At 30.2% G+C, this 24880-nt stretch overlaps 1 protein-coding gene across 6 annotated transcripts; it reads right to left on the bottom strand.

The window, feature by feature from the left end:
* LOC114418515 (MADS-box protein SOC1-like) lies at positions 1-24421 on the bottom strand. 6 transcript variants are annotated; one of them, XM_028383914.1, is made up of 11 exons: positions 24285-24398; positions 24016-24105; positions 23518-23624; positions 23159-23364; positions 10621-10705; positions 6630-6691; positions 6421-6520; positions 6024-6065; positions 5095-5154; positions 4430-4621; positions 1-205 (listed from the first exon to the last, which is right to left on the bottom strand). In XM_028383914.1, the coding sequence occupies exons 4-10, from the start codon at positions 23338-23340 to the stop codon at positions 4472-4474; spliced, it is 681 nt and encodes a 226-aa protein (XP_028239715.1). In that variant the 5' UTR covers positions 23341-23364; positions 23518-23624; positions 24016-24105; positions 24285-24398; the 3' UTR covers positions 1-205; positions 4430-4471. The 6 variants fall into 6 exon arrangements, with proteins under 6 accessions (XP_028239715.1, XP_028239709.1, XP_028239710.1 ...); XM_028383908.1 differs by having other exon boundaries at positions 23159-23361; XM_028383909.1 differs by having other exon boundaries at positions 23159-23361; positions 24329-24347.
* Between the last annotated feature and the right edge of the window lie 459 nt (positions 24422-24880).

Here is a 24880-nt window from a genome sequence, read left to right as displayed (position 1 = left end):
TTTAGTTTTGAACACTCCTGATCATCTTACCTGCCAATTTTGGGACCAGTCCAATTCAAATCTCACTACAATATATTGGAGCTTGCATTTTTTTTTATTGGAATTGAGAAAGTAGAAACGAATAATTACATATTAAAATAGGTGTAATTATAATTCTGTTGTGCGAAAATTTCATGACATTGTCCCTCCTCATGCTTCCAAGTACCTGAAGAGCACATTTTTCAAAGTAATCTGAGAATTTGAAGATAAAAAGTTGACAGCAGTTACCTATTATTGAATATATGTGTTATAGGGGAGTAATTTCGACAGGAAACTCTTCTATGTAGCAGTTCATGACTTTGGGATAGCAAATTCTATTGTATTTTGTATGATCTAATTAATATTACTCTTTTCTGAAATATGTTTCTGTTCTGGAATTTAGGCTTCTTTCTGATAGATAAAAAGTGACTTGTAGAAGGGTTTGGGTACAAGGACTACCCTCTTTAATACATATATATATTTTGGCTGATATAAAAAAATCTTCTCTGAAATATCAATGTGTTCTAAACCCGAGAGTTAGGAGCAATTATGACAGTTATTGGCAGTAAGTATAAGCAGTTACAACACAGTCTAAAAATAGGTGCATGATTACAGTCTTAGGCAACTATGTATTATTAACTGTCATGTTGACAATTTAGGTCAGAAAGTTAGGGCATTTACATATTAAATGTGTACAATAAGGGATACACGTGTATTTTTGTCTGGTAATTTGGACAAACTAAAGAACTCTCCTATATTGGAGTCTATGACTCTAGGATCGTGAAATCTGTTGTCTTTAGTGTGATTTAATATTTAGTATTACTCTTCAATGGTCATAGGATTTCCCTCTTTTCAATCTGGCTAGTCAGACCAAAACCATAGAGCACTAACTTAAGGATACATAATCCATTTTGGCTATATTCCTAGTTGATATTTGCAGGCCTGACATCTTTGAGTGGTACTATAATAGGTGGCTATTGCAGCTTAACAATAATCACTGAGATAAGCTCTGAACTATCATAGAATTTAGGTTTGAATCTAACTCAACCCAAAAGTTAATTCAAGATATGAGGATCGTCTCCATCAAAACAATTTTGTTTGGGATACAATTTCTTCACAGTCAATGTACTCTACCACAATTTATTCACAGCCAATAGAAGAACCTGTAATGTTAGCAATTTGAATCTCACATATTTCATCCTGAAAAGGGCTTTACTTGCATATGAAGGTTTGTCAGTGGCTAAGAATAGACTTGTATTCCATAAGAATGTTAGTTTGAATTCTATTGTTGATGTAAAGACCTCATTGATATGTAATTTGTAAGTACTACTCCAAACGCTCTAGGAATCGTGAAATATAGATGTTTTAATTTGGTGAGTCTTTGAGATCCAACTCAACTAAACTTTCTTGGACAAAAGAAAGGGCTTTACTTAACTACCACTCTCAACCTCAAGGATAATCTCATAACTTCACCAGTGTTGTCATTTTAAAAGGGCATTTACTTAACTTCCACCTCCAACCTCAAGGTTAATCTCATGGCTTTATCTAGAAATCCAGTTGGAGACAAAAAAAAGTGCTTAGGATTTTAAGTCTAACAGCAATCCGTCCTAGGCTTGCCAATGGCGTGTTATGCTAGCTCTTATAGTCTGCCTTTTAGAAACTAGATTAGCAGTAAGCATGTGGAATACTTTCCAATATTTTAGCATAAAATGCTGTGAAGAATGATTTTATGTCCACCATTTGCTCCAAGACCGGACCTCTTGAGATATTATGTTATATGTGCTACTATGTTGAAATTGTTAAGAAACATATGTTCTGATATAATGGGGGTTGCTGTTTTGGAGTCTCACCACTCTTTATTGAGTCTGCTGCTGAGCTGTGATCTTATTTTGGAAAAACTGGTAATTGAGGAAGAAATTTTATTCTTGACTGAAGGTAAGGTAATAATCCTACATGGAAAAATCTGGTGATAAAGAAACTTCACAACTGAAATCCCAATCCAATGAAATTGGAAAAAAAAAATGGGGACAGAGGGTTGTAAATACTTTTTCTTTTTCGGTGAATGAGGGCTGTGAATACTAGTGAAAGGTTTCCTGCATGAATAAACACCAACAGTGTTACTTTTCTCTGCTAACTTCATGGTGTCTTACTGATAATACTATTGGTAAGTGAATAGGGTAGTATAAAGATTGTCTTTGATATATTATATATATATAGAATAATGAACTATGGCTAAATGGTTGTTTTCTTTAATTTCCCTCCTTGCCTATCCAAAATGAGTTGGTTAAGGCAAATCATTTGCAAAGTAGAACTGCCTAAGAAATTTAAAATTAAACTAGGGTTTCAGATGGAGGTGGAAGCAGATGGTACAACAGCAGTACTAGTAGAGGATTCCTTTGTGGCTGGAATCTTGAGAGACTGCACACAGTGATAAATAGAAACTAAATTATTATTTTCATTTTCAGTGAGGGTTGGACATAGGTATTCCTCATATTTGATTGGTCATTAGTCAACAGATCTTGAAGTATTGCATATATAAATTATGATGGGAGAAACATATAAATGATTGTGAATCTTTTATTTTTGATCAAGCTGTGAAAGACAAGACATACAGGGCATTAAAGGAGAGAAACAAATACTTGGAAAATTTTAACTTCTTTAGCATTGTGAAAACTGTCAATCAAATGAATATTAAAGGGGAGGTGAAAATTAGGATATAATTAGGTTTGGATAGGTTAGATTGAAATTAAGTTTTGGTTTGCGGCAACTAAAATAAATCAGCAACTCTAACCAAACCAATGAAGGTTTAGGGCAACTTAGATGTAATATATATTTTTTAAAATAGATTCTACTTTAAAATATATAAAAAAGATTGTATATTGAGTCAAGACTAGGAGTTAATGTTAGAGGGAATTGGTTAATTGGAGTTTGATAATTTGTTCTTGCTTACTGTATTTTGCTTATCATAGACACTTGTCCTGAAGTCTGAATAAAATATATTGCTTAATACGTAACAGCATTTGAAGCAAGAAGCAGCAAACATTATGAAGAAGATTGACCTTCTTGAAGCTGCAAAACGTTTAAAATTTTGGAGTTTGTTTCATGTTGACAAATTGTTTACATTCAATGCTTAATTCCACTCACTTACAATGGAAGACAATGTTGCATTTATAATTTCATTCCCTCAGGAAGTTCTTGGGAGAAGGGTTTGGGGGCTTGCTCCTTTGAGGAACAGCAACGGATAGAACAACAGTTGGAGAGGAGTTTAAGTAATGTAATAGCAAGAAAGGTTAGAATGATTAACAAGCATGTATCATTTTACTATTAAAATTTCGAAGTAATGTATATTTGATTTGATTTTTATTTTTTTATTTTATTTAAGACTCAAAGATAAGTGTTGCACATATTTACCAAGTTTTTCAAATTTAAAGACTTAATATGAGTGAAACCTTGGGATTGAACTCAAGAAATTAATGTGTTAGAATTAATAAGAATATAAAGCTATTAGTCTTTAGGATTTAGCAGCATGAAAGTTTAATGTGAGGTTATTGAAATTGCATTGGTAATTCATGAGGGTTGTATTGAGGTTCATGCAACTGGTTGTCCAAGAGGTCACACATTATTGTATTTGGAATTTGGGGACAAAAAAGAAGTGAAGTAAACCTATAATCAGCTTAATATTCAATTACCCACTAAATGAAGATTAGTTAACAACACATGATGTGCTTGTGAAAGTGAACCCATGTTAAATTTTACGAAACAGATTTTTGAGAGTGTGGAGGAATTTTAGTGAGTAAATTTTAGGCCAAGAATTAATCTTATAATTGGTTCAAATGACCAAAGCTTATGACAATATTTTAAGTTTAATTAAAAAGTCAAATATCCTAATTATGATGATTATCAAATGAAAAAAATTTAATATAGTTTTATTTGTCCTAATATTACTACTCTTGTTAATTTTACTTGTCACATACCATATCAAAACTTATACCATAACTAAGAAAGCTCAAGACAAAAGGAAAGTCATGCATTTATTAAACCGCCGGATGGCAACCATACTGCTGAGTCTAAAGTATAAGTATCAATACAACGGGTCATTAGACCATGGGTTTGAGGATATAATCAAGCAAAACAAATCACTCCCACCAATTACCACTACTATTTAGAATAATTTATATCCTCCTATAACATCCTCCCAATAATTTTCTTATACTTCATAAAGAAAATATTAGATGAAAATGTAAAAACATTTAACACTTGGAAAACAGAGAAAAAATTTAATATTTTCTTCATTTCATTAATAATTAGAAGGATTATTAGGAAGATACTGTAAGAGGATTTAAAATTATTCTATTATTATCTTTACTAGAGCATCAGGATACATATACATTGATGATACAGTTAGGCTTACCCTTATTTTATTTTCCATAGCCAGGGAATAAGTAATCTTCTACTAGACGTGATGAGAGATGTGTCTTGCTCTTGTATCAGGAAGTCCAATGAACAATTCGGTCTCCACATCTGAACTTGAACTACTTTCTGCATTGCATTGGGGTTGATTCACATTCTGATTCTTTGTTGCTGGCTGTAGATGGATGTCATGCTGCAGGAAATTTCATTTTTAAATTTTTATTCTAACTGAAAGATTTGCAAAGCAATATGCAAACTATGGGGGTTTGTTTCTTGTTTTTTATACCAAAAATTGAAATTCAAGATTTCCATCAGGAAGACTGAGATTTTTTTTTTTATACAATAGCATTAAAATTTTAACATATGACCTTTTACATAATACGCTCAACCTTCCTGCTAGGCTGACCTGAGTTGGTGAGCATATTTGATAAAATAGTTTATCTTTTCATTAATAATAGCAAAAAATGTCATCTTATTCTATTTTAGTTTTCAAAGATTTGTGTCTAACATTTTCTTATACAAATTTTAGTAAAAACAATGTAGTATTTTGTAATTATTTTAAAAATTGAAAAATAAAAACATTTTCTCAAATTAATCTAGCTTTAAAATATTATCCAAATGAACTATAGGGCACACAGAATTAATTTCAAGTAGCAGTAACTTCACCTTCTCAGAGAGCCTGGCATTTTCAGTGAGCTTGGCATTTTCATCTAGTAGGGCTTTTTCCTGAATTAAATTACAGACACAATAGTCAGAGTATTTTTTATATAATTCTTACAGGGAGCTTTTTCAACGTTCAGAACTGATTGGAAAGGAATTGAATCTTGACGCATTTTTTTCATGGCATCCTAAACTCAGAATTATACAAAAGTAGCCAATCATAATCTCTTAGACAAACCTCGTATTGACAATTGGTCACAACTGTATATATAAGTGTCTGAATTTGATCAAAAAAGTTTTTTTATCAGCATAAACATATCGGGGAATTAACTCTTATTGCGTTGCCTTTAGCTTAACTCTTACAGCGTTGCCTTTAGCCTGTGTTAGACCGTGTTGAAGTGAGTATGTGCAAATGTATCTTCTCACTTTGAAAATATTTTAAGTATATCTTTAGAATTTTTATATTTTGTCCCCCTTATTTTTATTTTTTAGATAATTGAACTTCACTGTCCCTAATTTCTCATTCTGTTGTCAAATGTAAAATTTTAATCAAGTTTAACAAGTAAAAGGAAATGTTTTTAAGTAAAAGGTTTTGTAACTAAAGAAACTTTTTTTAATAGATGTAACTATAGAAACTAAAGGTCTTAAATCCTTTAGTGCCTTAAGCACTAGAAAAAAGTTGTTTTTGAAGAAACCCAAGACCAATGTCAAATTTTAGTCAAGTTTAACATTCTAAGCACATCAAACTTCTCCAACTTGAATATGACTCCACTCCTTTCCAGTAGAATAGACCATAACTTCGCAAACCATAACAAACATCCATAACTTAAACTGTTTTTCCTTTCACTAAGCTGCAATAACAAATATAGTGAGCTCTACCTCTTCACTGAGTCAAAACAGATTATAACTATTTTCATGAAATGCAGACAGCTTACCTTTTCTTTTAGTTGTTCAATTTGTTCCTTGAAAACCTGGACCTGAAGAAATGAAAGTTGAGATCAAATATATATTTACTAACTTCAAAATTTTAATAGTAAAATGAAAGATTTGGTTCCACTAAAGTGAGGGGTACACTTTAGAGGAAAAAGTACAATAATCACCATCAACTCTAAAATGTGAGATTTGTGATACATTAAAATATGCATGTAACTTGCTTCAAAAAAAATATATTACATGTAACAAAGTCTAAAATTAACTATAATATCAACCATTGATTTTCAAATTAATAAAGTGCACTCCCCTCCCTTTGAAAGAGTTAAATCCTAAAATGATATATTATATCCTAAAATGATACATGCATGTTAGTCATTTACGCATGTTAGTCATTCTAACCTTTCTTGCTCTAACATTACTTAAACTCCTCTCCAACTGTTGTTCTATCCGTTGCAGTTCCTCAATGGAGCAAGCCCCCAAACCTTCCCCCAAGAACTTCCTGCGGTAATGAAATTACAAGTGCAACATGTTCTTCCTTTGTGAGTGAGTGGAAATAAACACTGAATGTAAACAATTTGTCAACATGAATAGAAATTAAAAAAATTAACCGTTTTGCAGCTTCAAGAAGGTCAATCTTCTTCATCATGTTTTCTGCCTCTTGCTTCAGATGCTGTAACATAATATGTAGTTTATTCAAACTTCAGGACTCTAAGTTGAACGAGTGTCTATGATAAGCAAATTAACAAACTCCAATTAACCGATTCCCCTAACATTAACTTCTAAAATATTCATATTTACAGGGATTGATAAAGATGAAAACTGCATGGCCACAATAAGGCATTTAAAGATCAACTTAAAGTCTGTTACTAGCTACTTGCATCATGAATCTACACAAAATTAATTTAGAAATGCTGAAATGCAGACATGAATGGCGAGAATTTATGTAATTTACAATATACTAAGGTCAAAAAAATTTCCCAAAATTCACAGTTTACCGTATTCTAACAAAGAAGCAGTGATGAATGGTGATGTTTCAAGCCTGAGAGAAAGGGGTTTCAGGCATTAAACTATTATGATTTCTAAGGATAATTATATTTGCAAAAACCTTTTTATTAACTAATCTGCTAAATGGTTATCATGATATATGCTTCATAGTTACTATTCACCTACCTGTAAATCTGGCAAAAGAATCCATCAAACACAAACACAACACACTCTTCTTTATCATTTGTAAGGGCAAAGAAAGTAAGAAACACCCTTGAAAATGAGCTCACTCGGCTTCAACTGACACTATTCTTTTTGCATTTTTATTCTTGCTAAAACATTTGAGATATGTCACTAGAAATTGCATTTTTTATGTATATATATATATATATTCTATATCTAACCAAAACAACTAATGTCATCAATACATAGCTGCCTAAGGACCAAGATTCCCTGCAGTGGCTATTTGACTGTAGGGTCCTGCATTCAACATCTAATGGTTCTGATATTTTTGAGCTTATATTTTATTATTAAATTTTTAATGTATAAAAAAAATTAAGGGTGGAGTTTTTTTTTACTTTCTCTCTGACTGTAGAGAAAGGGGGAAAGATGTGGGGTACTTTTGTAATTATATTAAAACAAAATGTTGAAAAATTAGAAGAAAAAAAGACAAAGTTTTTCTTTAAGCAACCACCCCCTCTCATTCTCTCCTCCCTCTGTTGCAAATTCTCCCCTTCCTTGTTTTTCGTACTTCCTTTTTGTTCCCTATTTTTCTTCAACTTCCCCGTGGCACCTATTGGTAATCAAGTTTAAGGTAAGCTCTTATTCTTTGTTCATGCTTCCTTTATCCTAAATCTCATAATCTCAAGCTTTTCTACCTGCAAAATGATTGGTGGGTAAGTGTATGAGGCAAAAAAAAAGAGATTTTCAGTTGTGGGTATTAGTAAATGATAATGAGAGAAGAGTGAATTTCTTGTTTTTCTTCTCTGGTTCCTTAAAGATTCTAACCCTTATAATTTGGGGATTTTATTTAACTCAATCATTTCTTCTTTTAAATGTTTATAGTCACTTATAGGCATCACAGTTGCCTCTCCTACAAAAAGCAGTGAAATTGGTTCTCCATATAGTTGTAAGTGAATAATTTAATGGGTGAGCCTTTTATTTAATTATTCCTTTCACAGGAAGAAGAAGCTTTTAAAAATATGGGTTTCTATTACTCCAAAAGGTCTTAATGTAGAAAGGATAATTTAATATAATTATGTGGGCTATTGATAATTATGCTAACATGAGTTGTTTATATTTTCCATTGAACTTGGAGTTTTATAGCTTTTATCTATATTCAGTCTGCTGAATAATTTTACCATGAAGGATTACGTTTCAGATACACTATTGTTATAAGTTATACAATTTCTTGGCTGATCTCTGTTAGAACTTTTGAAAGTTGGATTGTGTTTTTGAACAACTTGATTAAAACTTAAGATATATCTTGAGATTGATGGATTCAACTTGGTGGTTGTTTTTTCCATCTAAAGGTTATGTTTTAAGGACCATGATGGTTCTATGTTAGAATAATGTGTGCCGTTAGGAAATGATTTAACAGCTTATGTGCATAGAGTTTATTTATTTACGATATTGGTCATCGGATTTGCGAATTACCGATGTAAAGGTTCTATTAGCGTGTTCGGTTACATTCCAAATGTAATTTTCTACATCTTTAATGTGATTTTAAGAAGCCAATAGTTATAGCTTCTTCATCCCAAACATGATTCCTTATTTCGTAACAGGCTTCTAAATACTGTAAGTATATGAATGGACACTGCGGGATACATTATCCCTGGTATAAGAATCCCTTTGGGTGAACAAAACCTTAAATTGTGATGAACCTAATATGTTTTGATGAGTTGAGATTACTTCCCAGCTTGGACTTACATAGTTTTTCATGTATAACATGAATCATAATTGCAGATTATTTTTGTGAATTATGTTCGTGCAGTCAAGTGTTTCTCCCTCCTGTTTATTTTATTTATCATGCCCTCATTCAATCTCTATGGCAAGTCATATTATTCTTTCCTCCAAATTCATAGGTTGCTAATTAGTAGCAGGTTCTTGAGATTTGCTAACTTGCCCGGGTTGTATTTCTTTCTGATAGGGTTTCATTGTCGATGAGAACAAGAGAATAGGGAATATAAATTGTTAGGAAATGCCAAAATAGTTTTCCCTGTAATTAAAATAGGGAATAAGAGAAATAAAGAAAGTAAGAGTATAAGAATGACACTAACTAAGAATTTTCAACGTGAAAATCACTCTCAATGTGAAAAGAAAATATTAAAGGACTTAATCCAATAATATGTCTTCACTATTAAAATTTGGATTAAGTCTTGTTTGAATATGTTTCTTCCTAAACAGTTATAAAGAAGAAAATAAGAAAGAAAAACAAAATAAGTTTTTTTATTAGCTAAAAAAAGTTTACGCATAACTTAAAATCAACTTCCTTCAAAAAAAAAAAGTTTAAATCAACTTATGAAAAGTTTATTTTATTTTTTCTCTTTATTGTTTTTCTTTGGTACATGCTTATAAATAAGTTGATTAATTACAAGGACCTTAGAATGACTCTCTTGATTCAAGTGGAGATTAGTCAATTTAACTTGACCAGGGTCTATTGGATAAACTCCTCCAAAAGTATTTAAGAGAGAAAAAAGAAATTGCATAAGTTAAAATTGACTTATATAAGATAATTTATAAAAGTTCTTTCAAATTAACTTCTCTAAAATTTGATTTTTAACTTTTATATATATATAAAAGTTAATTTTAACTTGTGAAAAACTCATTTTATTTTATTTTTTCTCTTTTTATTTTCTTATTCTAGAAGTGTTTTTAGATAAGTTTATCCAATCATACCTTAGGATGATTTACAATATCTATAAACTTTCATAAGTATGGTGGAAATACAGCTCTCTTGAAGAGGGTGATTACAACTTTACCACTATATCACTCTTGGAAACAAACTTGATTGTTGAGATGTTTTCATTCATTTTTACCATGCATTGAAATTATGGTACTCCATCAATGAGAGGATTCCAACATAAAACATGTTTTCCTTTGTTGTTATGCATTCAGTCTTAGAACCTTGATATATATAGAATTTTTTTTTGGTATTGCTATCACCCTTTTGGTGTTTATCATTCATGTAATTAAGAAGTGAATTTTGCATGGTAATTCTGATTATTTAGATACATGTTCTTGAATGGGTTATATTTAACAGTTGGTTTTACTCAAATTTTAGGAGAGATATATTTTGCCAAATTTTTTATTGTCCCGTATTTAGATATTGTATTTTTAGTATAATGTTAGGCTTGTTGGGGTTAAGTTATTGCCGAAGCCTATGGAAAGGAAGAATTATTATTTACTTTGGTCTTGAACAATAAAGGCTTAAGCTTATACATTATAGTCTTACACCAAAACAAGCAACTCGAAAAGAAAAAAACATTGAGAAAAGCTAAAACTAAAAGCATACGCGTTTTCACCAGCATGAGTGTAATCATATCATAAAGTATGTAAGTACTCATAATGGATAGGGGATTTAGAAGATTGACAACCACAAGAGGTATAACTAACCTGCATATTTTGTTCAACTGATCTGAATGTAGTTGGATTAACATGCTTGGTATGCCTGCGGTATCGTTCAATTGACTCCTGCATGCTGTATCATTAAAGCCAATATTAAGTAAATCAGCACTTAGAAAATGAGAACATATATAGACAAGGACATGATCAATGTCTTCCAAGGGTTATGTTTGACGACAAGCTAAGAAAATGAAAAATGAAAAGGGGAAATCAAATTTTCTCTTTGTTTTAATTTAAAGGTAATATTAATATAAAGAAGAGAAACGAAATGAAGATCAGACAGAAAATTGACATAAAACTTCAAAAAATGCAAATGAATGCCCTAACTTTTTTTATTTATTTCTGGAGGGATATATATTATAATGGTAAGTTCAAAGTAAACATCTCATTTTCATTCCTTCCATGTCCTTCCCAAATAATAGCTCTAATCTTCATGTCTCCCTCAACAACTTTTTTCCCATAACCTTTACCAGCAAGCTCTATAAGGGGAAGCATTCCCAATTAATTAGCATATATGATACTTAGCATATAAACGATATTATCTATCATCAATTACTAATTAGCTATGCAATTCCACATGGAATGCAAAAGTACTGTTAGAACTTAGAAGTTAATTTAGTATTTCATTCAAGAATGGTCAAACATCTCTTTGGCAAATTCAGAAGTGACAAACTGATTTATTATAATAAAAAATGAATTTTATATGTTAAAAGTGATATAACTTTGTTATGAGAAATTTACTCAATATTCCTTTCACAATGTGTCCATCCTCACATAGCTCTAAGACCAATCTAAACTCAGAACTAATTTACCTTTGGCTCAATTAGTTTCAGATCCTCAAAGGAAATATATTAATATAGCTAGGTTGAATTGAATGAGCCTTGTCTTGTTCTCATATATTCGTTTGGTTCAACTAAGTGTTTGGTTTGATGTTAGTAATGCCCTAAGGTGTTCAAACATAAAAGTTATAGAAAGCTTAAACTATGAGACAAACAATGTTTGGAGAGAAAACTAACACACTAAAAGACCAATTTAGATTTTTCTTTTTCACTAAATAAAAGACCTATTTAGATAAACTTGTCACGAACTCATTAGAAAGAAAATAAATTGAAATTTTTCTATGAGGAACAATCAACTTATACACCTTTACTTTTAGGATCTGTTCATTTTCAGATAAGGTAAAGAAAGTGGGGGTTGAGAAGAAAAGCAAAGAAAATTTTCATTTCAACCGTTCGTTTGAGAATAAAGTATTAATAGATTTATTACAAAACATGTGGGATCTACCCAAAAGTGAACAGATTATCAAAGAAAGATGGAAGCATAATTGTGAAATCCAGCCTGGTGATCTATCTAACCAGGACCTGATGGCTTAATCAAATCAATTTCACTATTAGAATGATTAGGCAATTGACCCGACCAATTAGGTATCAGATTTCAATTGGATCGATTCAACCCAACTGGTTTTACAACAAAAAAAAATAGATCACTTTTACTATGTCAATTTAATGTCTCATTATTATCAATTGTTATTTTAAATTTTAGAATATGGATGAATTTTACTATATAGGTAGTATAATACAATTTTAAAAAATAATAATAAAAGGAAAAAACACATGGTTACAAAGGTAATTAACAAATGATTTGTTTATATTTTATATTTTATTACCTACTACACTATTTTATTTTCTCTCATTTCATCTCTCTTTCACTATTTTATTAACAATTTCACTTTTCACTCTCTTTCACTTCTCTTTCTTTTCTTTTCATTTATTTTCTTTTCTCACTTTTTTTTTCTTTCCTCACAACCAAACACACTTCTAAGAATTTAGATAAGTACTTCTACAGAAATTAAATAAAAGAACTTCTAAGCCTATGATGAGGTGAATAAATGATTCCAATTTATATAAAAGTTATTCATTTTTCTTTTTTATTTTTTTATTAAATATTTTTTAAGATTTACCAAAACTAGCACTTCTTACAAGGAGCTTGTAGCTCAATTAGCACTGATCTACCTAGGTTGTCTTTCCATCTCCCTTACCAGGTACACTTCCTAAAAAACAGTAATTAAAAATCACTTTCAAATATCTTCCGTACAGTTTGCTTATCTCCCTTACCGGATACACTTCCTTAAAAAAACAATTAAAATTCGCTTTTAAATGTCCTCCGTACAGTTGCTTATATGTATAACTGTCCTTGAAACATTTAGTAATCTAATCTGAGTTTTTCTTTTCATTGTTCTTTTGCCACTATTTTGTAGAGCAAACTTTTTTGCATCATCACTTGATATATTGGAGGTTCCTATCATTCAACTCCTTTTAACATGATTGGGTTGACGGTGAGTAAATCAAAATCAATTATAAAATCAAGGTAAATGTGAAGTAACATATAATTATTATGGAAAAATCATGGTAATACCGTGGTTTTGAAGTAGTGACCATGATTTTAAAGGATATTCAATCATGATATTTGTCTACCATATACTACACACCAAATTTTGGCTTTAATTTTTTTATAAACTTATAATAATTTTATTCTAACGTTTGTCAATGTTTATAAATTAGATTTGGATCGGTGTATCTCTCTCTAGCTGACATCTATGTATAAGAGTTAGTACCCCTGTACCATTTTAATATTCATCATTTGCTTACATAAAAAATGTTCATAAATTAGAATTTGAGTGTAGTGTGTATTTTGATGGCTCAATAGTATAGCTATAACAAAGCATATGAATTTTGTAGTTGGTCACACATTTTTAGAGAAGACACTTTTTATGCAGACAGGCTTGCCTCTTTAGCATCTAACTTCGATGATTTTTGCCGGTGGTATTCCACTTCCTCTTTTGTTGCAACAGAACTTACTAGAAACAGGATAAGATTACCAAATTATAGGTTTGATTAATCCCTTTCATGGGTTTGGTTTGACCTCCCATGTCTTTTTGTAATCTTGTTTATCTTCTATAATGTTATTTCAGGGATTGTTGCTGTTGATCCTTTTTGCAAGGGATGCCAACCTATGGGAGCTTTTCAAGCCTTGTTTTTTATAACAAAAAAAGTGTAGAGTGTACTTTAAAAGGTAAAGTACTGTTGATTGAGAATTTAAATGAAGTTCTTTTGCCGATAAAAAAGAACAAATGCAATTTGGTTACTGTTGGTTATAATGCCTAATAAACAGATTAGGGCAGATAGAGCTAGTCTGCTACCGGTAGAAGTGGAGTGGCATTATAATCAGGTTGTCGATATGGAAGGTCTTGAGTCAATAAAGTTCAGTTCGGCTAAATTTGAGAGTTAGTAATTAAGACTGAGGTAGTTTTAGAACAAATACAGATACATTGATTTTTATTTTTTTATAAAACTAGTAGTGCAAAACATCGATCTAGAACCAATGATTTCAACTAAGTTGGCATACATTGATCTAAATACTCGATTATACATTATTTAATTTCAAACTAATAATATTATTAGGGTTAAATATATTTTTAGTGTTAATAATATATCTACTTTTTTATTTGTCTTTTAAAATTATTTTTAGAAATAGTCTTTGTAATATTCAATTTTTGTTGTGTTAGTCCTTATAAAATGCAATGACCAAGAGAAAATCACTTCAACATGTCATGTCATGACACGTTACTTTAATCAATTCTTGTTCCAATCTCTCTAAATATACTTGCTTTTATTTTAATCTCTAACTCTAGATCAACCTTCCCTTTATCTTTCCCCTTTCTTAGATCTAGTGGTCTTTGTTTCACGGTGTAATTTTCATTTTTTTCAAAAATCACATTTCCAACAATATTATAGTCAGAAATATTATTTGCATGAACTTGTTTGGTTAGTATTTAGTAATCCTTACTTGAGATAGTGAATATTTATTGAGACGTTTTAGTAGGTATAATCAATAAGTGTTGAACCATGTTAAATTTATATTTTTATTATTTCTCTATAATGTATTTTATATGGTGTTACCTTCTTGGAACCTTATTAGGTGAGGTTTGCCCAACAAAGCGTCATCCATATATAAATGTGTCTCATTTTAAGAAGAAAAAATTAGTGTGTCCATTGCTGTATATAAGTATATATATAGAAATTTAAGAATTTTTATGTTCCATTTTGATTTGGTGTACCATTGCTGTATACACGTGTTTGTGTAAATTCTTAGACTTTTTTTTCTTCTTTTCAGTTTTTCATCTATTTCTCTATTAATAGTCATTGCATGGGCAATGGGGAGGTTGTTGACTTGGTGTGAATTTGGAAGACATTATGTGAGCTTTAACACACCAATTCAAATGTGAGCACAGTGGCGGAAGGACGCATTCTAAGTTGCATATTGTCATTAGCACATTAACACACCAAAATCTGTGCGGAGCACGCACACACCTCTAAAGCACAAGGAAACTCCCTATTCTGTGCATGTTAACAATGCCAAATCTAGAGCTAAACAATTGCAGAAATCAAAATGCACATATTTAGAGCAACCGATGCATATTTTAGTATGCCAGAATAAAGCATGACCACACCAATTTTTATTATGAAACATATATAAATAAAAGGTTACTTGTCTAGCTCAAACTGAAAATTGAAACTTGAGTATTCTAAATTGATATATGCTTGTCATGCTTGATTAAATCCCCAAGTGACTGACACATGCATACTATAACAAAGGATATAGAAGATGCTTGAAAACACATAACAACCTCTATGCATTACTAAAGGAATTCTTTCTTGAGTGTCTTGTGGCATCTATGTTACCTTTCTTCATGATAGGAAAAAACCCTAGACTAGTCAAGGATGGTTGAAGTACTTCATAGAAATTATTCTAGCGTCATATTACAAACCAAAAACCTAGCCAGGACTGAATATTTAAAACTATATACCCCTAAATCATAGTTCATAATATATATTTGTCTTCATATCAAGCCTAAATGTGGTATAACTCGGATGAAATCAACTCAATTCTAACCAATTTCAAGTTTTATATAGTATTCACAATTGTTTGGCTAATGTAGGTTTCTTGCAACTGCTGCTCAATGCGTTACAGCACATGACACTTATTTTTAGGAGAATTTTATTTAAAAAATGGCATAATTAAAAGAATGTTCTATTTTTATTTATAATGAAACATAGGTTGACAGGTTGAAGCTATATTTTGAGTTACAAACATACCTAATCATAAGTCTCTCCTTTAAAATAAATTAATTTTTCCGATAAAAACGAGTTATAGGACATGTCTACTTATAGACATGTCTTGTAAAATAAATTAATTTCCCTGATAAGAATTGGTTACAAGACATGTCTACTTATAGATATGGCCTAAAAAATTAATTTTGCTGATAAAATTGAGTCACATAGCATATCTACTTCAAGGTTTCCTGACCAAATTACACAACTTTAAAAAGAATATATCTAGAGTATTGTACTCCACTTAGTTGTGGGATAAGGCTATATATTGGTATACTGTAGTTTATTTAGTTGAAGCTTTTCGCATCCTTGCCTTTATTATTCTTATAGTTTCGTGTACAACAATTTCTAACAGAAGCAGCCAAGAAATATGCTGCTATAAGTTATTTTAGTATTAGAACTCAACTTAGTTCTTTATTGTTTATTGCAATGTAATTCACTAGCATATATAGCCATATATGGTGATGAAATAGATTAATTAGGTTATGTTTTTTAGGTTTTAATTAGACTTAATGAACTAAATCAATTATGAAAGAATTACAGTGTTTGTGTATGTATGTGTGTACAAGTCCAAATTTCATATTATTTCAGACATTATACAGCTTAAACCAGCTCCTCCTTAAATAAGCCAAGCCTAAACAAAAGTGATTGGCCAAACTAAGCTTAATAATAATACACCTACTAGTGTGAAATGGCAATGTAGAAAGAATTGTTTGTCATATAAAGTCCTGTTAGTAATAGGCTTATCAACATTTCTTAACAATCATAGCACTGACTTGCAAAACACACAATTAGTGTGAATTTTCAACACCACACCACATGCATGACACGTGAGAACAACATATATACCCTGCAATGCTAAATGGACAGATAATTTTGAAAGAATTCAACCATAATTTGGTCAAGATTCGAGGGTGGTAGTTGAAATTAAAGTAGAGGGGCCATTCATATGCGAAAAGATACTAAGAGCAAACAATAGGTATCCTAGATCCAATTCTTAAGACTAAGATAATTTACAATTAATTATATCACTAATTATGATAATTAATCACATAATCTGATTGTAACAATGAAATATTATTCTTATTTTATGAACAACTTTTACATTTATAAAATAATATTCTTTTTTTATATTAACTATATTCTTGGTACTAGCAAAAAATATAATAATATTTCATTAAAATATTTATTTAATTAAATTAAATTTTCTAATTTAATTATCAAATAAATTATTTTTTTACAAAGATTGAAACACTCATTTGTGAGTGATCATGTAAGTTCAATACTAAATCGATAGTAAATTAGTCATAATTAATTTACTAATCAAGATAGACGTCTAACAACACTCCTTAACATCTTTTACCTTTAAGAATAATGTAATAATTTTTTCCATCATTTATAACTTAAGATTAACTCTAAAGTATAGTATTATTGTCAAACTCTAATAAGCTAACACATTTAATCAATAAATGACTTAAGAAACTTTTTTCTTCTTTCATTCAATTATCCTAACCAAGGTCAAACTCATTACTTAGAATTGATGGATTTCTTCTTGATTAATCATTAATTCTATAAATATGTAATCATATCTAATATTCATTTAACAAATGTCCTAAGGCATTAAGTATCTAAATTAAAATATAACAAATAACTAATTACTATAATAATTTCAAGTCAAAGGAAACTATTATATTTCTTCTTGAGAACTTCCTATTGATATATCAAGATAATATTAACTATTAAAAATTCTCAATTAAGTCAGTTCAATGATGACATTCACATATACATCATCTGTATATACAATTTAAAAAATAAGATCTATTAATCTTTATCCAATAAAAACTATTACATATATATTGATCTATTCGGATTATTAATGTCATGTTCACAATAATCTTATGATAAAAAATAATTTAGATTAAAATTATAAAAACTTGTTTCTCTTTGTCATAATCTTTATCATGATAACAAATCTCTAATTTTAATCAAGGACTTGTCAAATTAAACATTTAATAAAACAATAAATATGATAATAAAATAAAAAAATATTTTTTTATTAAAATTGATAATATGATAGAACGAATCTTAGACATACATATTTATCTCCAACAATTCTCCGCCATCTCTCTCTCTCTTTAAAAAAGCATTATCTACCTTTTTCTATTAGCAAATGAAGAAATGCATTCACTAAATTGAATACAAAGAGCACTCAAACCCAACATATAGATGTAACATGCCCAACTTAGTTTTCCTATAAATAAACTATAAACTATATCTACTGAAAACAACCTAGATACATATATAAAAGTTTCAGGTTTAGTACTCCTCCTACCAGCTTAGTCAAATTAATGAGCCCCAAAAAAAGGCTATAAGACTATATATAAAACCTATTGAAGAAAGGGTATCTCTTTCAACCACAAGCATTTAAGACTAAACCTTCCTTTCTACCATGTATACCAGGATAACTGGATATGGTGTTGCTTTTCATCACGTGATGGAAGCTTTTGGTTTGCTACTATCTTTGTTATAAACTAGGAAAAGGATAAGATGTTCACGTTTGTGAGGGTGAAGGGCAATTCCAACTGAAACTATGTTGGCTATAAGAGAGCCTAGGAGTAATGAAATTAAGGTCAGTGTTGTGTTGGAAGGATTAGGTGTTAAAGCTGAACTTTTGCATTTAATTAAACAGCTCTTTGGATCAGAGGAGACATCTTTGGATCAGAGGAGACATCATGAAATGGAAAGAAAAGAATAATAATACATAAATTATCTTTTATTTTAAATACTTCATCAATATTTTTTTATTTTTCTTTATCTCTCTTTCTATCACATCATAAATCTTATAAAAGCTATATTTTTTTTCTAGATGTTTGATAACATTTGGGATGTTTATCAAACATTTTCCGAAACAGAAAATAAAATAAGGGTATGTTTAATTTGAGAGCATGTTATTATTTTCATTTAAAATTTTTACTTTATCTTCTGTTTACATTTATACAAGAAATTGTGAACAAAATTTTATTTTATAATTTCCTTTCAATTTTTTGATGATAAGAAACAAAGTAAAGATAAAATGTTTTATGATTATTTTTTATCAAGAAATAAAAAATGAAAAAGATTTTGAATTTGACTATAGTGCTAGACTCTTGGTACACATTAAAAATACTTCATCATTTTCTTGAGATAGAAATATTGTTATTCTATTAGCTAAATATTTATTAAATCCATCCATCAACATAAAATGAAAAAGAAAATCTACAGAACCCACTATTTTCTTATACAAGTTAAAGAAACCCTAGTCTTCATTTAATGTTAGAGAGAAGATCTTATATTTTTTCCATTTTTTTCATATTAATTTCTCCATCTCAAAATAAGTGTTGTATTTTAAAAAAATCTCAAAATAAATGTTATGTTAGCTTTTCTTCTCACTAATACTCTTAATAAGCATCACTTTATCACTTTAGCTTTTTAATATAATATTAATAATAAGGTTAATTTTGAAAACGCTTAAAAAAGACAGAAGCAGATAATATAACTCAAATTCAAAATGTTAACATTTAAAAAAAAAAAGTTTGGAATCTTATTAGTAATGTACCTGTAAAACTTTTTTTTGTCAAAATTTTAAAACATAACAACATAAAAGAGAAAGTAAGCTTTAAACAAGGAAATGGTTTACTGAAAAGTTAAAAATTGCAACTAAAAGCAAAATAACATCGTACTTGATGCGTTCAATCAAATGGCAGAGATCTCCCTACAAACACACGATTCTTGACTGTCTTAATTAGTATTTGCTAGCTCGTCTCCAAAATTATTTTCATCATATCAACCCATTATAAGATATTCTTCAGTAGTCCCAAATGAATGTGGTAAAAAGTTATAGCTCGGCAATAAATTCCATCAACTAGAACAAAAAAGTTTAGCCGCATGTCACCTAAAATATTCAACTTATGCTCATCAATATTGCAAGAGAAATAGTGATAATTGTAAGTGTAAAAAGATTATGATTTAAGATTATGAAAGAGGGGGCGAAGATTAACAATTTTCTAACAAAAACTAAAGGTCTCCAAATTTGTGAAGATAAAATCTCATCAAGCTGTTATATGATCAGGAGACTCATCCTATCAATTCTTGACTTTAATTTGCACAAAAGATGCATTGCAAGGTGATATTAATTAGAAGCTTTTGTTTGGAGTAGATACTAACACCATGCATGCTAATTTTAAAAAGTTCGTGATTGATGGTTTCATGTTATTAAATTCTTAAGTTAACTCGTTAATTCTTGAGTTTACAAGTTCATTTGTCGCGAGTTGACTCTTGAGTAAACTCTTTTTTTAGTAGACTCTAGGTAAATTCTATAAACTCTAAGTAAACTCGGTAGACTCTCGACCGAGTCAACAAGTTAGCAAGTTAAAAAAATTAGACCAAAATGTAAGTCATTTTTTTATTATTTTCTATCTGTTTAGCATTCAACATACCTTTATTTAGCGTGTTATTCTCAAATATAAAATTTTCACCTTTAATAATATCAAACCCTTGTTCTCTAATAACATCAAATCTTCGATGAGAATGATCTATCACTACTATAACTTCTACAAGTTATTGTCTAGTGATGATTTATTATTACTAGATTTGATTATTTAAATATTTTGAACTTTATGATTTACTGTTTTGCTTTATTATATTATTGAAATGTTTAATTAGTATGTTATTTATACATATTTTGTTATTATTTTTATATGAAGTAGACTCTTACGAGTCTATGAGTTGAGTCTATAAAACTCTCACGAATCTACATAAACTCTCGAGTTTGATAACCTTGGATGGCTTATAAGTTGCAACTACGAGAGAAAAAAAAAATGGTGATCAAATAATTAACATTATAAAATATCTATGAACGTGTCCTATTTTTCTTGATGCCGAAAGATGTAAAAAACTTCAAGGCATAAGAAAGTGTCATTTTCTATTGATATATCTCATTATTCCTGTATGAAGGAACAAAAGAAATATTCATATAAACTCATTTAGAACATATGCATCTCTTCTCATATCATTTTCTATTTCAGTACGTCAGTTTTTTATTTTGTTCAATTTCCTTTTTAGCATTTGAAGGGTTAAGAGAGACGACCACCCCCTCCCAACAAAATGAAAAAAAAAACATAATTGAAGAGTATTAAGAAATATGTAAATTTCACAAAAACCACATGAATATATATGTACGATCAAGCATAACAAAGTGTTACATTCATATTTAAGTTCTTTCCCTTTTGTTTGTTAACTCTTTCTCCAAAGTCAGTTTGCTGACAATTCAATTATTTTATGTAGCATTTCATCATGCTTTTTAAACACTTAACTTTTTTTTTGAGATAAACATACATTTAACTTAAAGATAGTTTATTAAGAAATGTTCAAACCGTACACAAAACTATATTACTCCAAAACAGACAGCACAAATTCCAAGTGCTCCTACAAGAAGAAGCTCCAATTAAAGTTCTAACTCCAGCCAGAAAATCTACTTGTATATCTATGCTAAGGGTAAAAACGAAAAATTCTATATCACTTAAGTTGTTATGCTCAACACACTCATATATATGAATAATTATAAACCCTCTTATAACACTCATATTGTATATCTATTCTATATTGCACGGTTTTATAACTAATGAAAGCTACACCAAGCCACATATGACTCTCAGTTGTTGTCTAGGACTTGATTAATTGCTAAATAGATTAGATCTTAGGTTGAGCATTTTTCAATTTCAACTGCATACATACATACATACATATATATATATATATATATATATATATATTCTTACAATACTATTTCTTCTACTAATCTTGCTAATACTTCATAAGAAAAATAATTAAATGAAAAAGTAATACATATAATATTTTGGGAACATTTAATAGTTTCTTTATCCAGTAAGTGGGATTAATGGAAATATGTTATAAGAGGATTTATAATTATTCATATTTAAAAGGAAAGTGTAGTATTTAATGTTATAAATGCACCTCCATCATGTTTTTTTTTTAAAAAAGGCTTTCTATATGGATTCCTCGACCAATAATGTCAAGACACTAGCATAACCCCAGTAATAATAATACTAATAAACCTTGGAATGAGGTTAGTGTGTGAACCCTTGTTATACTAAAAACTGTGGTGATCACACTCACACCGCACATTATTTTATGGAGCATCACAAGCTCCTTGCAGATAGTTACATTTTCCTTTTTTTTTTATATTTGGAGCACCATTTTTTTTATCAGCATATTTGGAGCACCATATTAATTACTATTTTAAGGTTTCCCTCACTTTATTCGATGATAGAAAGAAGTATAGAGAGTCCAACCCTACTTAATCATAAATAAAATATTTAATGATCAGGAGATATGACTGGAGGAATCATATCATCGTTATGTGGTGCTGCTATAAGAAAACTTGCTCTCTCGTTATCTCTCTCTCTCTCCATCCCATGAACATTGTACATGTCAGTGTTTAGTACATATGATACATCACTAACCTACATGTACAAGCTCCTTCTTCGCCCGTTACTGAGGGAACAAGGTTCCTTTGTTCATTCCTGCCTGTCACCATTATGTTTAATTTGTTGGGGAGGTGTGGGGTACTTATTAATATGTTAAAATTACTAAGATATATATAACCTCATCTTTGGTTCGATTTTAACTTAGAAAATACCTGCATCCTAATAGAAGAAGCCATATAAAGTTACAGCCTCTTAATTAGCCCACCCATCAATCTAAGAATTTGTTAATTATGCTCTAAACAAGGATAGGATCGATTGTTAGGTGCATCGTACGTAGATGTAAACCATTGTACACTACAATCAATTTTGCTATTGAATCCCTTGGTAGTTATATTTAGACATCCCAATTATACAAATACCGCATTAACACTCATCATTTTTCTGTCTCTTTTTCTTTGACATATCACATTTGTAGTTCTCCATCTTCTTGATCTCTAGGTTTCTACTAGCTATAGCTAACATGTGAGTTCAAGGATCATTTCAAGTTCCACAAAATCCCTTTGCTTAGCTACAATAGTGCACCCCAAAATAATAATAAAAAAGAAACGGTACGAAAATAAAACTAGATCCTACCCAGTGTGTTTTCATGTTTATGACAACTACATGACAGTAAAAGATGCAAAAGTACATACATATGCACATGTATAGATGTGCATGAAATTTACTAGCACACAAATTATAGGAACACCAGGTATGAAGAGAGGGGATGCTAAAATTACCATAAGCAGAAGCAATAATCACACAACACAATTAAATTTATGAACAAGAAAAGGGAAAGTTGAAATAATTAAGGAAGAGAATGGTGATGAGCACCTGGAGCTAGCAAATTCATAGAGCTTCCCTCTTGGAGAGAAGATGATTAGAGCAACCTCAGCATCACACAGAACTGATAGCTCAAAGGCCTTCTTCAGCAACCCATTTCGCCGCTTTGAGAAAGTTACTTGCCTGCTTGTGGCATTCTCTATACGCTTCATCTGAGTCTTTCCCCTCACCATTATCTCTTTTTTGACTTCTTTCTGCTGACTCAAATCATGCATCAGTACCCAAAAATAGATATCAAACTACAAAATCACTTCTACACACATAAACATATGTGTAATAAATAGGGTCAAGAAGAGAAAAATTACTTCTACACACACACACATGTATAGGGTCAAGAAGAAAGTCCTCACCAAGTAGCTATAGAGTAAACCAAGAAATTAAACCTTCTGATGATGGGGAAATGGAGAGATTTGCAGCAAATCTGACCCTTCCAAGTAAGACTTGAAGACACAGAAAGCTAAAGCAGATAGAAAAATGCAACAGATTAGAATCACTATTATTAATCACAAGACTAATTAACCCCCCCCAAAAAAAAAAAAATGTAAAATATATATGAAGGATGAAGGTTACAAAGAAATGGGAAGTCAATGAAAAAGCAGAAGAAAACAAAATCCTGAATCCTTACATAAGTACAGATTTCAATGAAAAGAAAGAGAACCAATTGTTCAATTAGTGTGAGGAGTAAATTCAAGTTTCTTCCCAACAAAGGATCTAAACACCCCAAAAAGGAAAAGGATTTTTTTATTTACAATTTATTTTATCCTAGATTGGAAGATACTTGCCAGCAAGAAAAGCAACCTCAAATACAAGCAGTTCTCTCAGTAAGCAAAGGAAAAAGGTCGGGTTACCAAAACGAAGCAGATATGCACCAAATTGGCAAAATCAAGGGAAAATCTTTTGAGCCAAGGAAGGGAGCTAGGAATAATAAAGGCTCGAGCCTAGAAAAGGAAAAGGAAACAGAGAAAAATAAGAACCAAGAATCCAAAGAAAGCAGCAAGGACCCCAAAAGAGAAAGAGCGCACACACACACTGCAGAGAAATAGAAGAAAGAATAAAAAAGGGTATGCTAATGCTACATAATTGAGATATGTATGTTGAAGAAAGCGTTGGATTTGACCTATCTTTAGCTAAGAGAGAAAAGAAAGCACAGAAGACACACACCAGCTTTCCTTATTCATCCACCTTGTGTTTCCAACACCATTTTAAGAAACAAAAATATTTTTTATATATGGTTATTGAGAAATTGAAACCTCATCCCTTGCTTGTTTTGGTAAAACTAGACGCCAACTGGACCAAAAAAGAAATTTTCCGCATCAGAGCACGTAATGGAAAAATAATATGTGAAAATGATGCTGCGATTTTTTCTATAAAAGGACATGGGGAAAAATATGCATTTAAAGGACCACAGTGAAGTCCATATGGAACCTTTCATAAACAAAAATAATAATAATAATATATTATTATCTTTGCCAAATCACCTCGCGCAAGTGGAGGGTTCAAATTGTTTGGTTGGTCATCTAATTTGTACGTACTGTATATGCATAATAAAAATAAAAAAGTATTCGAAAAAAAATTATTCGACCTTTAAAATGTGATCTATGCTTTTTCACAAGTTTTTTACTCATTTCATTATGATTAAGTTATCGAAGAAATTTCATTTAATATTATTTATTAATGAAATGTTTAATAATATCATTTTAATATAATATGAAT

The sequence above is a fragment of the Glycine soja genome, chromosome 7, assembly GCF_004193775.1.
Source record: "Glycine soja cultivar W05 chromosome 7, ASM419377v2, whole genome shotgun sequence".
NCBI classification, from domain to species: Eukaryota; Viridiplantae; Streptophyta; class Magnoliopsida; order Fabales; family Fabaceae; genus Glycine; species Glycine soja.
Note: the sequence above shows the minus strand (reverse complement) of the source record. Positions and strands in the feature narration are given on the sequence as shown.